The 16005-nt window shown below is 34.9% G+C and overlaps 1 protein-coding gene across 1 annotated transcript in view; it reads left to right on the top strand.

Annotated features, from left to right (window-relative positions):
• LOC134266728 (dynein axonemal heavy chain 8-like) overlaps window positions 1–16005 on the top strand; it is a gene marked incomplete at its 5' end in the record, with an annotated part of 101370 nt that overhangs the window by 30508 nt on the left and 54857 nt on the right. The window contains 5 exons of the mRNA XM_062748948.1: window positions 4777–4850; window positions 5542–5694; window positions 5963–6118; window positions 6211–6327; window positions 6489–6590. Coding sequence (XP_062604932.1) covers window positions 4777–4850; window positions 5542–5694; window positions 5963–6118; window positions 6211–6327; window positions 6489–6590 — 602 coding nt within the window. The remainder of the gene's footprint in view (window positions 1–4776; window positions 4851–5541; window positions 5695–5962; window positions 6119–6210; window positions 6328–6488; window positions 6591–16005) is intronic.

Genomic DNA, 16005 nt, shown 5'->3' with positions numbered 1-16005 from the left:
TCTTTCGTTATATAAGTCAGATTTCCCGCGATGATCGAAAACGAAAGTAGAGATGTGCCACATGGCTTGGTCAATTGAGTGATTTCTATTGACTTTATTGATAAAATTGTCAGCTCCTGTGCTTTTATAGACGATGCCAAACGTTTTCATCTAATTATTAAAAGCTGTATCTCCTTTTTCTTGGCAGTGATGTTGACTAAATTTATCGTAACCAATGTAATTAGTGGTTATCTTTGCTGTTGTCATTGTCAAATTCGTGCTTGAAATCTATGTACACATCGTTAAAAAAAAAAAGCGTTTGTATGCTTCTGAGTCAAATCACGCGATATCTTACGAGATTTTATGAGAGTGGCTTCAAAAATGGATACCCAAGCGAACCAAAAATACTTAGGCGCAACTTTTGTAGAAAAGCGGTAGATTTCTGAATTAAATCGGTAGGCGAGAGATGGAGTGAAAAAGCGGTAGACTCCCGCCTAAATGGTAGAGTTAACATGTATGCCTGCTTTCACCTGAATTTTTTTTAACAGAAAACTACGATCGAAATTATGTAAACAGATTTGAAAAATTTAATTTATTACGAACCCAATGATATATAATACATAGTATAAATGAAATATTTTGACCCTTCTTTGTTTAATTTTAAAATGCACTCCAATTCATCTAAACCGCTCTAAGGGGCAGCCAGGCAAACACTCTAGGGATATGGCCAGTGCGTCAAATCGTGGCATTAAGGGGTAAAGAGTTAAAGAAAGTATACTGTATACTGTAAATTCAGTTTTATTCAAATTATGATCCCCATGGGTTGGGCAGGTCCACAGCATGTGATCAAAGTTTTACATAGAATTATGTAGGAATATTTAGTAAAATATCTTCTCCTCAAGAACAGCAAAGCCAATTTTAGTCATATTAACAAAACAAAAGCACTCTTTGGTACCTAGTTAAGAAGTCAAATCCTGACCAACAGGATAGGGCAAGGCCATAACCGGAAATCAAAACTATGCATAGGAATGTGGGGGTGATATGGTCCATAGGCCTTTTGTTTGTTTATGACTTATGGTCATATCAAGGGTCCAGAAAAGTAAAATTCTTGCTTGTGCTATTACTTTGAAAAAAATTTGAAACTGTGAAAGATAGCATATGGCAAAATGATCACTTGTAATCACAATAAGTAGTAGCTTATTTTGGAAGTCCAGGAGTAGAGATCGACATTAATGGTTGTATGATTGCCCAGGACAAGTAAATTCTCAATTCGGGCAAGTTAAACTATTGATGTACTTGTCCGATCGGGCAAGTGGATATTTCTGATAGAAACCTTTTTAGCTCACCTGAGCCAAAGGCTCAAGTGAGCTTTTCTGATCAAAATTTGTCCGTTGTCTGTCGTCGTCGTCGTTGTTGTCGTTAACTTTTCACATTTTCATCTTCTCAAGAACCACTGGGCCAATTTCAACCAAACTTGCCACAAAGTATCCTTGGGTAAAGGGGATTCAAGTTCGTTCAAATGAAGGGCCACGCCCTTTTCCAAGGGGAGATAATTATGAATTAGAGAAAAAATAATGGCATTGTTAAAAAATCTTCTTCTCAAGAACCACTGGGCCTGGAAAGATGAAACTCATGTGGAATCATCCTCAGGTAGTGTACATTCAAATTTGTACAAATTATGACCCCCAGGGCAAGGGTGGGGCCAAAATGGCCGACCAAAGTTTTACATAGGAAAAATCTTTAAAAATCTTCTTCTCAAGAACCACTGGGCCAGGAAAGATGAAAGTCATGTGGAATCATCCTCAGGTAGTGTAGATTCAAGTTTGTTCAAATCATGACCCCCTGGGCTAGGGTTGGGCCAAAATGGCCGACCAAAGTTTTACATAGGAAAAATCTTTAAAAATCTTCTTCTCAAGAACCACTGGGCCAGGAAAGATGAAACTCATGTGGAATCATCCTCAGGTAGTGTAGATTCAAGTTTGTTCAAATCATGACCCCCGGGGCTAGGGTTGGGCCAAAATGGCCGACCAAATTTGAACATAGGAATATATAGGAAAAATCTTTAAAAATCTTCTTCTCAAGAACCACTGGGTCAGGAAAGATGAAACTCATGTGGAATCATCCTCAGGTAGTGTAGATTCAAATTTGTTCAAATCATGACCCCCGGGGCTAGGATGGGGCCAAAATGGCCGACCAAAGTTGAACATAGGAATATATAGGAAAAATCTTTAAAAATCTTCTTCTCAAGAACCACTGGGCCAGGAAAGATGAAACTCATGTGAAATCATCCTCAGATAGTGTAAATTCAAGTTTGTTCAAATCATCACCCCCCAGGGCTAGGGTGGGGCTAAAATGGCCGACCAAAGTTTTACATAGGGATATATAGGGAAACCTTTTAAAATCTTCTTTTTTAAGTACTTCAAAACCATGATTAGTGATATTTATATGGAATCATCCTTAGGTAGTGTAGATTCTAGTTTGTTCAAATCATGACCCCCTGGGGGTTATAATTTTAAGCCCTCCCCCCCCCCCCTCAGTAAACTCATTTCTGATCTGATTTGTGCTTTTTCCTAGCTGATGTGCTCAGGTGAGTGCTGTGGCCCCTGGGCCTCTTGTTTAAGCTTACATTAGTTCATAAACATCACATTAAACACTTGATTTCTGCAAAAAAAAATGGGACATTGTTTTTGCATTCGGAATCCCTCAGTAGCTACCTTTATTAAGAAATTGGGTTCGTTATTCTGTTTTCTTATGTAGTTTTCAAAAATATCATCTCCGTCTGACAACTAAGTACATTATTATAATGAAATAGATATTATAGTTTCTTTATTCATTCACAGAATATAGAGAACACTAGATATTATAGTTTCTTTATTCATTCACAGAATATAGAGAACACTACTTATTCTTGGTGCATGATGTATCTTGATTCAACACATGGCAACTGTCTTCTTTTAGCATGACCTCAATTTTTTAGGAAAAAAATAAAATATTGAGATAAAAATTGTAAGGAAATAATAAGTTGCACAGCTGTGTGTTTTTTAGAATAGTAAATAACAGGAAATTAACAAATGCAGCATCACCGTCACATCAACATTTTTTCCGGCAGGTAACTTCAAAATAGAAATCAATTTGTCACACTTTAATATTTACAAACAATAAATTAAGATACAGTAACCGCATGGATTTTCTTTTTTAAAAAATTTTGGGAAACCAAGTTTTGCATTTAAGCAAGTCAAAATTATAGTACACTTGCCCAAAGGGCAAGTGATTGTAAAAGTTCATGTCTATCCATGAGGAGGTCTTATTGAACACAGAGATTGGCCAAGACCAAGAAGTCTATAGTGATTCTAAGCATAGCCATGAACACAAAGATTGGTGAAGACCAAGACGTCTGCAGTGATTCTAAGCATAGCCATGAAAACAAAAATTGGTCAGGACCAAGAGGTCTGCAGTGATTCTAAGAATAGCCATGACCACAAAGATTTGTCAGGACCAAGAGGTCTGTAGTGATTCTAAGCATAGCCATGAACAATAAGATTGGTCAAGAGGTCTGAAGTGATTCTAAGCATTAGTCATGAACACAAAGATTGGCTAAGAGGTGTGTAGTGATTCTAAGCACAGCCATGAACACACAGATTGGTCAAGAGGTCTGTAGTGATTCTAAGCATAGCCATGAACAATAAGATTGACCAAGAGGTCTGAAGTGATTCTAAGCATTGCCATGAACACGAAGATTGGCCAAGAGGTCTGCAGTGATTCTTAGCATAGCCATGAACACAAAGATTGGCCAAGAGGTATGTAGTGATTCTAAGCATAGCCATGAACACAAAGAGTGGCTAAGAGTTCTGTAGTGATTCTAAGCATAGCCATGAACGCAAAGATTGACCAAGAGGTCTGTAGTGAATCTAAGTATTAACCATAAACACAAAGATTGGCTAAGAGGTCTGTAGCAATTATAAGCATTGCCATGAACACAAAGATTGGCCAAGAGTTCTGTAGTGATTCTAAGCATAGCCATGAACACAAAGATTGGCCAAGAGGTCTGTAGTGATTCTAAGCATAGCCATGAACACAAAGATTGGTCAGGACCAAGAGGTCTGTAGTGATTCTAAGCAAAGCCATGAACACGAAGATTGGCCAAGAGTTCTGTAGCGATTCTAAGCATAGCCATGAACACAAAGATTGGCCAAGAGGTCTGTAGTGATTCTAAGCATAGCCATAAACACACAGATTGGTCAGGACCAAAAGGTCTGCAGTGATTCTAAGCATAGCCATGAACACAAAGATTGGTCAGGACCAAGAGGTCTGCAGTGATTTTAAGCATAGCCATGAACACAAAGATTAGCTAAGAGGTATGTAGTGATTCTAAGCATAGCCATGAACACACAGATTGGTCAAGAGATCAGTAGTGATTCTAAGCATAGCCATGAACACAAAGATTTGTCAGGACCAAGAGGTCTGTAGTGATTCTAAGCATAGCCATGACGACAAAAGAGGTCTGTAGTGAATCTAAGTATTGCCAAAGTCTAACTCACATGCTGCAGCTAGAAGTTAGAATCTTGGTTTGGGCAGTTAGAATCTTGCCCAAAATTTAATCATGAAAAGAAATGTGACTTGAGTTAATGCTATTATCAACACGTAGGCCTCTTTTTATGTACCATTAAGCTATTACTTGTGTTCTATATGTCCTTTTCACAAATATTTGAATGGTAGAAATGTTAAGATTGCTCTGTTTACTACGTACTCTTACATTATTAGGTATGTATTCTTATAAGATGTTATTTTTTCACAAAGATTTTAGGGCTATTTCTATGGGTCAGGGTCAGGAGGTTCATGCTAGAAAATTAATTGCTCAGTTCATGCATACCGTAAGCTTGTTAACAATTTTGTGTTAATTGCATTTTTGTTCATTTTATTTTTAATTATTATGTTTAATTTTCCTTTTGCCCTGTTGGATACGCAAGGGATTTTTTTATACTGTAAATGTATTATATTTGGCGTGTACGATATTTGCCGGAAATTGATTTTTGAACAGGTTGGCGTAGATTTGATTTAGCGCATTTCTTCATGTTCTTATTTATGAGTATATGTGCAAGACATTTAGCGCTGTACTTGAGTTAGCAGACGTTTCTTTGCGCCAAAGGCGCTAAAAAGAATACACAGCCAAATGTAATAAGTTCACAGTATGTTGTAATTACCTATAGATGGTCTGATTTCAATTGAACTTGGTTCACAAGTATGTAAAATAATTTCAATTAAAATTTTATCTAGGAGACATTTGTACATATAATATGATTTCTAAGACTGCATATTGATAACTAAAAAGGAAAATTTTGTAAAATTCCTTTAGAATTTATCCCTTCTACATAGTTTTGTCTGCTTTTAGTAAAACTTGGTATATCAAATAACTTAACAAAGCTATATAATTCAGTAGATACAATTTTGATTTTTAAAAGAAACTACTCTGCGATGGATACTAAAATAAATAAGACCATTTCCTGTTTTTATGTGACCTTCAAGTAAAAGATCATACTTTTAACATTAATGTATGTTTTTCAGGGTGGATGGGCATTATTACAGAACTGTCATTTAGGTCTGGATTACATGAATGAACTGTTAGATACAGTAACCGATACACCACAAGTCAATGATGCGTTCCGGGTGTGGATAACAACTGAAGAACATGCTGGATTTCCAATCAGTCTTCTACAGGTTTATACCCATGACTCAACCACAATAATATATTTTTATCATGAAAACTATTTTCAATCACACAAGATTATTATTATAAGATTATTCATCAATAGCCAATGAAACTTTTGTGTCTCTTTTAAATTTGATAATATTTCTGAAAAACAAGGTTTCATGAAAATGTGTTGATCTACAGTACTTGACTGGCTAAGAACCAACAACAAAAACATGAATGAAGATGACATTTTTGATGACATCTTTATTTATATTTTTTTTTGGTCAACTTCAGACATCCATTAAATTCACAAATGAACCACCCCAAGGAATCAAGGCAGGATTGAAGAGAACTTATGCTGGAATTACTCAAGACTTTCTTGATGTTAGCAACATGGTTCAGTGGAGACCTATGCTCTTTGCAGTGTCCTTTCTCCACACAGTCGTTCAGGTTTGTTTTGAAATGAAAATAAATATTTCAGTGAGATGTAGATATTTTAGAATTTAAGAAATAGTGAGTATCAACTGTAACATTTTTTTTAGGAAAGAAGAAAGTTTGGCCCTCTAGGTTGGAATATTCCGTATGAGTTTAACTCTTCAGACTGGACAGCCAGTGTACAGTTTGTACAGAATCATCTGGATGATCTGGATGTCAAAAGGGTAAGGTTCTATTTCACATCCAATGTCAGCAAATTATAGAACTGATTTCTCCAAGTTCCAATTTTACAAGCATTTGTTATGTCTTTCCTCCAAAGGGGAGACATTGTTTTTGTCTTTTTTTTTGTATTTATTTTTGTTTGTTTGTTTTTTTTTGAATTTAGGGAATATCTTGGACAACAGTTCGCTACATGCTTGGTGAAGTGCAGTATGGAGGGAGAGTTACAGATGATTATGACAAGAGACTTCTTAATACATTCGCAAGAGTAAGATACCTAATATCTAGATAATTATTACTTTTGAAACACACTATGTATGTGTTTGTGTTTACATGTACTTTTATATCTGATTCTATATGCTAAAGGTATTTACACTAGATATTAATTGATTTTAAATATGGTATTGGAGGGACTTTGAAAAATATAAACAAGCACACTAATTTTAAGGATGGAAACTTCTCTTAGTTATGGAGGCCTTTCAACATTTTAGTCAAATAATTTTATACTTATCTTATATTTCCAATTATTTCCTTATTATTAATTTTGTGATTGGTATGAGTAATTATGGGAATAAAATCCAGAGACTTTGAATAAAGGGGGGGGGGGATATACTGACCTACACTTGTAGCTAACAATCTTTATTTCTAAGACCTTGAAAAATAGCTAATACCATAGGCTCTTTTGATTTTCTTTTTAGCTCTTCTGAGCCAAAGGCTCAAAGAGCTAATGCTATGGCCATTTGTGCGGTGTGCGTCGTGCGGTGTGCGTTAACTTTTCAGAATATGGGCCATAACTCAAGAACCCCTTGGCCAATCATTGTCAAATTTGTTACAGGGTATCCATGGCCCAAGGGCTACCATTTATACTAAAACTAGGGTTGGGACCCTAAAACAAGGGGAGATAATCAGGAAAATAGAACCAAAAGTACTGGTTGCTAAAAAATCTTCTCCAGAACCACCAGGCAGATTTTCACCAAACTTACATACAAGGTTCAGGATATGTTGAAGATTAAAAATTGTTCAAGGCATGACCCTGGGGCAAAGGGCGTGGTCTCAAGGTCACTTCAAAGTTAACCAAAATTTACACATAATAAAAACGTTGATATTTTGCTTACTATAAAGACTAGGATCATAAAATCTTGTAAGTTGATGCATCTAAGGACTTCACATCATGTTAACACAAAAGTAGGTCATGGTGACCTATTTTTTAAATTTTACGGGCTTTTGTTTTCAAATTGATTTGGATGCATATTTTGGACACTTTAAGGCCTATGATCATCAAACTTTGTCAGTTGATGCATCTTGGATCCTTAAACAAGGTCAACTTAAAAGTAGGTCACTGTAACCTACTTTTTGAATTTTATGGCTCATCTTTTCTAAAACATTTCATCCCATTATTTCAGATACTGAGAGGTTTAGATTCATCAAACCTTGTAAGTTGATGCATCTTGGGGCCTTAAAACATATTTATAAAAAAGTAGGTCACTGTGACCTACTTTTTGAATTTTGCAGGCATTTGTTCTCAAATTGTTTAAAAGGCATATTTTGAATACTTTCAGACCTATGATCATCAAACTTTGTCAGTTGATGCATCTTGGGTCTTCGGAAAATGTCAACTAAAAAGTAGGTCACGGTGACCTACTTTTGACATTTTATGCCTATATTTCAGTATCTTAGTACTTTTTGGCTTATAATCATCAAACTTTGTCAGTTGATGCAACTTAGGTTTTCGGAGAATGTCGACCAAAAAGTAAGTCACTGTGACCTACTTTTGACATTTTATGGCTGTATTTCAGTATCTTAGGTACTTTTTGGCTTAGAATCAGCTAACTTTGTCAGTTGATACAACTTGGGTTTTCGAAACCTGTCGACCAAAAAATAGGTCACTGTGACCTAGTTTTGAATTTTTATGGCTATATTTAAGTATCCCGGGTACTTATTGGCCTAGAATTGTCAAACGTTGTCAGTTTAGGCATCTTGGGTTTTCGGAGAAGGTCGACCAAAAAGTAGGTCACAATGACCTACTTTTGAGTATCTCAGGTACTTATTGGCCTAGAATCATCAAACATTGTCAGTTGATACATCTTGGGTCCTCGGAAAATGTTGACCAAAAAGTAGGTCATGATGACCTACTTTTGACATTTTATAGCTATATTTAAGTATTTTAGGTACTTTTTGGCTTAGAACTATCAAAACTTTGTCATTTGATGCAACATGGTTTTTTGAAGAATGTCAACCAAAAAGTAGGTCACTGTGACCTAGTTTTGACATTTTATCGCTATATCATAGGTACTCTTTGGCTAAGAATTATCAAACATTGTCAGTTGAGGCATCTTTGGTTTTCAGAGAATGTCGACCAAAAAGTACTTCACAATGACCTACTTTTAATTATCTCAGATACTTATTGGCTTAGAATCGTCAAACATTGTCAGTTGATGCATTTGGGTCCTTGGAAAATGTTGACCAAAAAGTAAGTCACGGTGACCTATTTTTGACATTTTATGGCTTTATGTAAATATCTCTGGTACTAACTGGCTTAGAATCATCAAACTCTGATAGTTGATGCATCTTTGGTCCTCGGGGAATGTCAACCATAAGAGGGTCACAGTGATCTACTTTAATATGTGAGGTACTTATTCAATAGAACCATCAATCTTTGTCAATTAATGCATCTTGAGTCCTCAGAAAGTTTCAAATCAAAAAGTAGGTCACCATGTCCTACTTATGGTATTTTATAGCTATACTGAAATATCATCCTCAGTCCTGACAGGCAAAGAATCATCAAACTTTGTCAGTTCATGCATCTTAGGATACTCGGAGTAAGAGCTAGCTTCAAATAGAAGTGATAGATTATACAATTTATCAGAAGAGCGATTCAAGGCCCTTGGGCCTCTTGTTTACTTGACTGCCGTCACGAGAAAAGGGCCCTTAAGGTCAAATTTTCACAAATTGACTTTTTGGTAAATTTTGATAGCCGGACTCTTTCTGAATGCAAATATACATAAATTTTGAAAATATCTCACTTTTTCAGTATTTTATGAGCATTTTAGTGAAGCGCTCCAAAAAAAAAAAAAAAATTTGGCGTTAATCACTGAAAACGTAATGATGTCGCCTGCGTCTAAATCAATTTTCAAAAAATCTTAAAATTACATGTTATTTAAATAACCTCAATCGTTTTGAGAATTAAAAATTTGAGAAAGTATTTAATTTTTTTCTTCCAAGCGACTAGTATGTAACTATTCTTAAGGGATTTCGTATGTTAATGACTATTTTCATGCTAATTTTAGAGCAGATCTAGTAATTTCGTAAAAGGAGGGGGGTCTAGTCAGAATCTAGGAATGGTTTATAACATAATCAGTAGGAAAACTAGATACGATCTCGTTGCGAGCAACGAGAGGTCTTCCGTCCCATTCAGAAAAAAAAACCTCGTAAAATTAAGCTGAAAAGTGATTCAAAATTTTGGTCACAAGGAGGATTGAACTCGGGTCGCCAACGTGAATGCACTTTTTTTTCTCTTTTATCGCTAACGCGCATACCATTATGCTATAATTTGGAGCACTGCTCTAAATATACTTTTGTATACTTTTGCAACAGTACATTTGTCTAAGAATTATAAAAGGCGGACCACTATTCATAATTTCGCGCTAAACGCCACGAGTAAATGTTCGTGCCTTTTCTTTTGATCTATGAAATAGGTGTGATAGCTTCAATGAAATTAAATAAATAAAACGTTCTTATAGCCTTTATTTTATTTCGACGTTAAGAAAGTATATTTAACACATTGTACACATTACATATCGTATCTAGCCCAGTTACACTAAAGCAGTGAAACGGAAATTAAGTTTCAAGATTGACACTCAATTGCAACGTACTACTACGTGAAAGTCCAGGTAATTTTTCACATTTCATGTATCCTTATGTCAGAATGGTTCAATCAAACGCTCAGCTGCCTCCATAAACCCCTACTCGCGAAATGGCGGAGTAGACAGAGACAGCCGCCATCTTGGGCCCGCTTCAGATTTTCAAATATTAATATCTAGAGTTCAGATTAACCAATACTAAAACAACTTATATAGTAAGCATCAATGGAAAGGTCACTATTAATATTCCAAAAATAAATGAAAAATATTGAAGAACAAAAAAGTTAGAAAATGCACTTTTTTAAATTTGCATCTCCTAATGACAAGAAGTATTGACGACGAACGAAAGGTCACGTCCTGGATAGTGAATATCACGATCTATAATCCCTGAAAGTTTCATGTTGATATCTTCTACCGTTCTTGAGATTAACCGTAGACAAAATGTCATTTTAAATTCAGAAAATGTCCCGTAACTTGGCACCAGAAGAGAATTTTCAAAAAATGTCTCGGAAAAAATAACTTCAGATAACAACACATAATTTCTGTAAATTTCATGAAAATCCACCCAGTAGTCTTCAAGAAATCGCGTGCACAAAATTTAGTGTACGGAAAAATAATAATAATAATAATAATAATAAGAAACAATAGAATCACTATAAGGTCTTCCGTGAAGACGGAAGACCTTAATAATATTTGTTTTAAGTCATACAAATTATTCATTTTATATAAAATAATCTAATTCAATTTATAAAATATATAAAGCACTTAATATAACACTTAAAGATTAAAAGAAATATATATAGAGAGAGAGAATCCCATGCAGAAGGACACCGCGCGCAAAATGGGGCACCCCTCGCAAAAAGCACATCGATCCCGATATTAAAAAAATCTTATGAGACAACATTCGCTCACCAACACACATAGGTAACTTTATTCCCTATAACTCTTACGATAAAAAAAACACCATGCATTTTCTGTATCACCGGAAAATTCAATTGAGAAATAGATTCAGATATGCCAAGATATATAAAACTTGCTTTTAAAAATGTTTATTCCTTTTATATTTTCATTCCTAATTTTTCTCTCTGTGATAACTCTTTGAAAGTTAGCGGAGTTAATTTCTTGATAATTCTATCGGAACGTAAATTAGGCAGGTCAGTAGGCCAGGAGCTAAGGAGGCCTAATATGCATGCAAATCTCGTGCGCATCTGTCTCTGAGTCTGACGCTAAGGAGACCAAACATGCATGAAAATCTCGTGCGGCTGCCGTTGTGTTTGACGTCAGTGGGCGAGGAATCCTCGTGTAATTCAAATTTATGTCTACACGTTTAAAGTCTAAATCTAAATTTTATTTCACAATGAAATGGAAATATAAGGAATCACTGTCTAGTTAGTATAGTATGCCAGGGCATCAACAATAGTGGGAAACATGGGATAATTTGCATAACGGGCATCTAAATTTTATTTCACAATGAATGGAAATATAAGGAATCACTGTCTAGTTAGTATAGTATGCCAGGGACATCAACAATAGTGGGAAATATGGGATAATTTATGCATAACGGGCTTCGCCCGTTATGCAAATTATCCCATGTTTCCCACTATTGTTGATGCCCTGGCATACTATACTAACTAGACAGTGATTCCTTAAATAAACATTCGTGAAAAAATATATACGTTCCCTTCTTCCATGCAAGCGGATTTTAAATTTTTTACGTTTTTGAATATTTTATTTAAAAATGTTTAAAGGTCTAAGTTTCCATTGTTTATACAATTCATTTTCTTCGCCTGTTGTAAATATGGAGTACAAACATAGTGAATAGGCAAATAAACGTACCGTATTTGGCCGAGTATAATACGCATTGATGTAAAATATGCACCCCCCTTTTTATGTCTGGAACTGGGGGAAAAAACGCAGTTCGGATGTATTATACGCAACAGAAAATTTTACCAAACGATGTTCTGAACTTTGAAAATCGCTGTAATTTGTATGAAAATCGGCACGAAGATTAAGCGTCAAAAATTTACAGAACACACTTTTTTTTGAAAAACATTTATAATTTCTCTTAATCCTAAATTTCTATACTGCGGCAATCTGGAGAAAATTATTTACTCCTTTATTTCAACAAAGCACAAGATAATGTTGCGTAAAGGTGTTAACAGAATTTATTTTTTAAGCATACGGTGATTTTGAAATAATAAGTGGCCATATAATTCTTTGGTGAAATAATTTTATATCAACAAAGCATGAGATATTGTTGCAAGTTTAAACAGTTGTCATATTTAATTTTGGTTCGAGGTAATCATGCTGAAAAAAGAAATTGAAACATCAAAGTATTTTAAAAATTAAGTAGACTACGATTTTCCTCTTCTGAATCGTCGCGGATATTTTATTTTCTACAGAGCACGAATAAATGATAACACTTAAGTTTTAGCTTACTTCATATTTAATCTGTTAAATCTCAATTATTTAAACAAGGGATCGATAAGTATAAGATAAGGTAAAATTACATTTAACAAGTGTTTAATTGTTTAATGTGTCATAACCAACACACGCTCACACATACGAAAGGTTACAAACCGACCCCCGCTTTAACCAAAGCAATTAAGGACAGTGAAAATAATCATCGCTATAACTGTAGAAACATTGCTTTGGAGTCGGTAGACAAGTAATTGCCCGGAGGGGTGTAACGGGTGTTGAGAGATAATTATCAAGTGACCAGCGCACGTGTGTCACGACATTAGCTTCCTTTCATTGGGACGTATAAAGGGGTGTTTGTGTTGCAGTGAATTTTCACTGAGTTATTTAAAAACTAAAATAAAAATTTTATTTTATTGTATATCATTAAAAAATGACATTACTTTGTCAGGCAGATAAAGTGCATATGTACTATGATTACGGAAGCACGTGACAAAGGAATGTGTTAACGTCTTAAAATAGCATCGGTAATGGCGGCCTACACGGAGACGATAAACATGGAGCTCAAATTATTTTAACTTGCTTTTTCATGTCATTTTAGTTTCAAAATATTATGAAAGTGTTATTTTTAACAAGCATACCTTCCAACAATAACTTTCAGAAGTTTAAAAATGACAATAAACAAAAGAAGTTGTATATGTCTCTTGGTAATACTACGGTATGTACGTATGATAGCGGTGTTTCACCTGAAAGAAAAACTTATCAAAATCCCATTGTGATGTAAAATATGCATCCCTTTCTCACAGAAATTTATTTTAGGAAAAAAGTGCGTATTGTATTCCCCCAAATACGGTACCTTAAATTGAAACTTTCTTTGAATTTATACCTCAAATTGAAACCGTCTTTTAACTTCTTATTTTTTAAAAAAGTAAATCACAATTAAAATCGGTTACAAATATTTCTGCACATTAATCCTTTTTTTTTTGTGGCACCTGTACCCTTTTTCACTTGAACACAACATTTGTATATTTCTTAGAAGGATCGGTACTATGATCTCAAAAAAATGGGAGCAGCTATATTTTTTTCAGTTGTGGGCACTTTCAACCACCAAATTAATATTTTCCTTGACAAGCAAAATCTATTCATCTATTCATTTTCCTCCATGACAATGGCTTATTTACTTGATACCTAATAAGCTTTTCACATTTCGATACGATTTTCTTATCCAATAATGAACTATTACGTCCAACATACGTTAATGCTTTTTGTATAAGGCGATGCTGTTAATTAAGTAATAATATACCGCTCTAATCTGACTCTCTTTCGCAGAAAATATTTAGGCAAACCATTTTTACACTAGTTATTACTTCAGAACATACCAAACATATCAAAATCAAAAAACGTTTGACTCGTAACTTCGCCTGTCCCCACACAACTCGTTTGAAAAAGAGGGGGAGGGTTCAGCCTGGAAAAAAAAATTTACTTTAAAAACTACTCAACCAAAAAAAAAGGGGGGGGGGGGGGGGTGGGTGTCGAAACTCGAATCCAATTTCGCCGTTTGGGAAGGGGGGGGGGGGGGGTAGTTCAGTCTTCTTTCAGTATCAAATTTTCTTAATCAAACATAATACACTGCATTATTCTTTTGCCCTATAGTGCACGAATTTGACTATGCTGCAACAAAAAGTGTTTATGTATGTGTGTGTGGAGGTTGGGGGGAGGGGGGACTTTCAATTTAAACCCCCAGTGTTTTCAATAAGAGCCGGCAACCGGCAAAATTAACCGTCTATACGAGAAATTTTGCCGGCTATGAAATTTCCGTCATAAGAATTTTTCCGGTGCTGATACGTGAAATCCATAGATTTTCCTTTACCGCAACTATTTCCATGATCTAGAGTAGCTTCCCTTGATTGCGCTCTTTTTTCAAGGAAGTTTGATTAGATCGATAGTGTCATGTAATGGTGTCGCGGACAACGAATATTTGAGCGAAGTCGTGGAGAAACGTGCTGCTGCTGTAACACATGCGTTTGAGATCACATACGTTAAGAGGTATAAAAATGGTCCCTTCCGAAAAGATTTGTTTGTGTTTTATAATTGTCTATTGAAAATTGATTGTGCGGCAGCCTCAATATTACGTGAGGGGTTCCCCGGTGATTAAGACCTTACGAAAAAATGTATGAATTCTTACAGGATTTCCACAAAGTCTCAAAATCTCATATGTTAAGCCAAGGCGTAATCATTACGAATAAAAGTCTTAATATTTTTATCTTGACTCAGACGTAGAAATTCTTACAAAATTTCCTCCAACTGAAAATGCGAAATTTCATTCTCATTTATTCGTGCAAGATCTCTTGAAATACAGGAAAAGTATATCCCTTTCTCATTTGGAAATGTTTTAATGACTAGTATTTTGTATCCAATTCCATTTTCTTAATTTTTTTGTTCTGACAATCTGTACAAAATCGTCAAAAAAAATAAATCAATTTAAAGATTATTTTATGAAAAGTCTCAATATTGCAGAATTTTTCCATTTTTGGAGGGTACTGTTCATCACCAAAGTGTTTTGAAAATCTTAAATTTTTAGCTTAATAATTTTTTTAAAAATTTTGAATAAAAGTCCTAGCCAATTTATGTGAAAAGGACTAATTTTGTAGAATTTCCAGTATAATGTTTTACCACAGACAATTGTCTGTTCTAGAATTTAATACATGTTGTCTATATGTTTTTATATACACTTAGTTTTCAGAAGAAAAAATTAAGTCTTTCATAAATCTGTCAAACAAATCTGTGAAAAGGTAAAAATTTGTTTTCTACAGACCCTGAGACGTGCTACTACCCCAAAAAAGCGTGTGGCTTTCGTGCGCTTTCCGTTTCGTGCAAACCGTGTAGCGTTTCGTGTAAAACGTGCAGCGTTTCGTGCAAACCGTGTAGCGTTTCGTGTAAACCGTGCAGCGTTTCGTGTAAGCTCCAAAGCGTTTCGTGCAAACCGTGTAGCGAGCGTGCGAAAAGCGTGTGAGAAACGTGCAACTTTCGTGTTAGAACCGTGTGAGAAACGTGCGACTTTCGTGCAAGAATCGTGTAAGATTCATTCGGAAGTCGTTTCATTTTAAATATGGCTATCGATGGGTCAGGATGTAAAATTCTATTAGTATTTTATTTTTGAATTAGTTATGCTTGTGATATTATAGGAGTAAAAACCAAAAAAAAAAAAAAAAAGGAACAACAAAATGATATGAAACGGTAATGTATAATTTATATTTGTTTGAATTCTTTTCCTTCTATAGAAAATGTGTTCAAATAAATCAACTTTGTACAACAATTTTAAGGGCATTGAATTCAATATACTACATGCATCAACGCGATCGTGGCTTCTTAAATATTTTTTTCTCAAAGAAAGAAAGAAATACC

Source organism: Saccostrea cucullata, unplaced genomic scaffold, assembly GCF_032062105.1.
Source record: "Saccostrea cucullata isolate Sc308-1 unplaced genomic scaffold, CSIRO_AGI_Scuc_v1 ctg1177, whole genome shotgun sequence".
Taxonomy (NCBI): Eukaryota; Metazoa; Mollusca; class Bivalvia; order Ostreida; family Ostreidae; genus Saccostrea; species Saccostrea cuccullata.
Note: the sequence above shows the minus strand (reverse complement) of the source record. Positions and strands in the feature narration are given on the sequence as shown.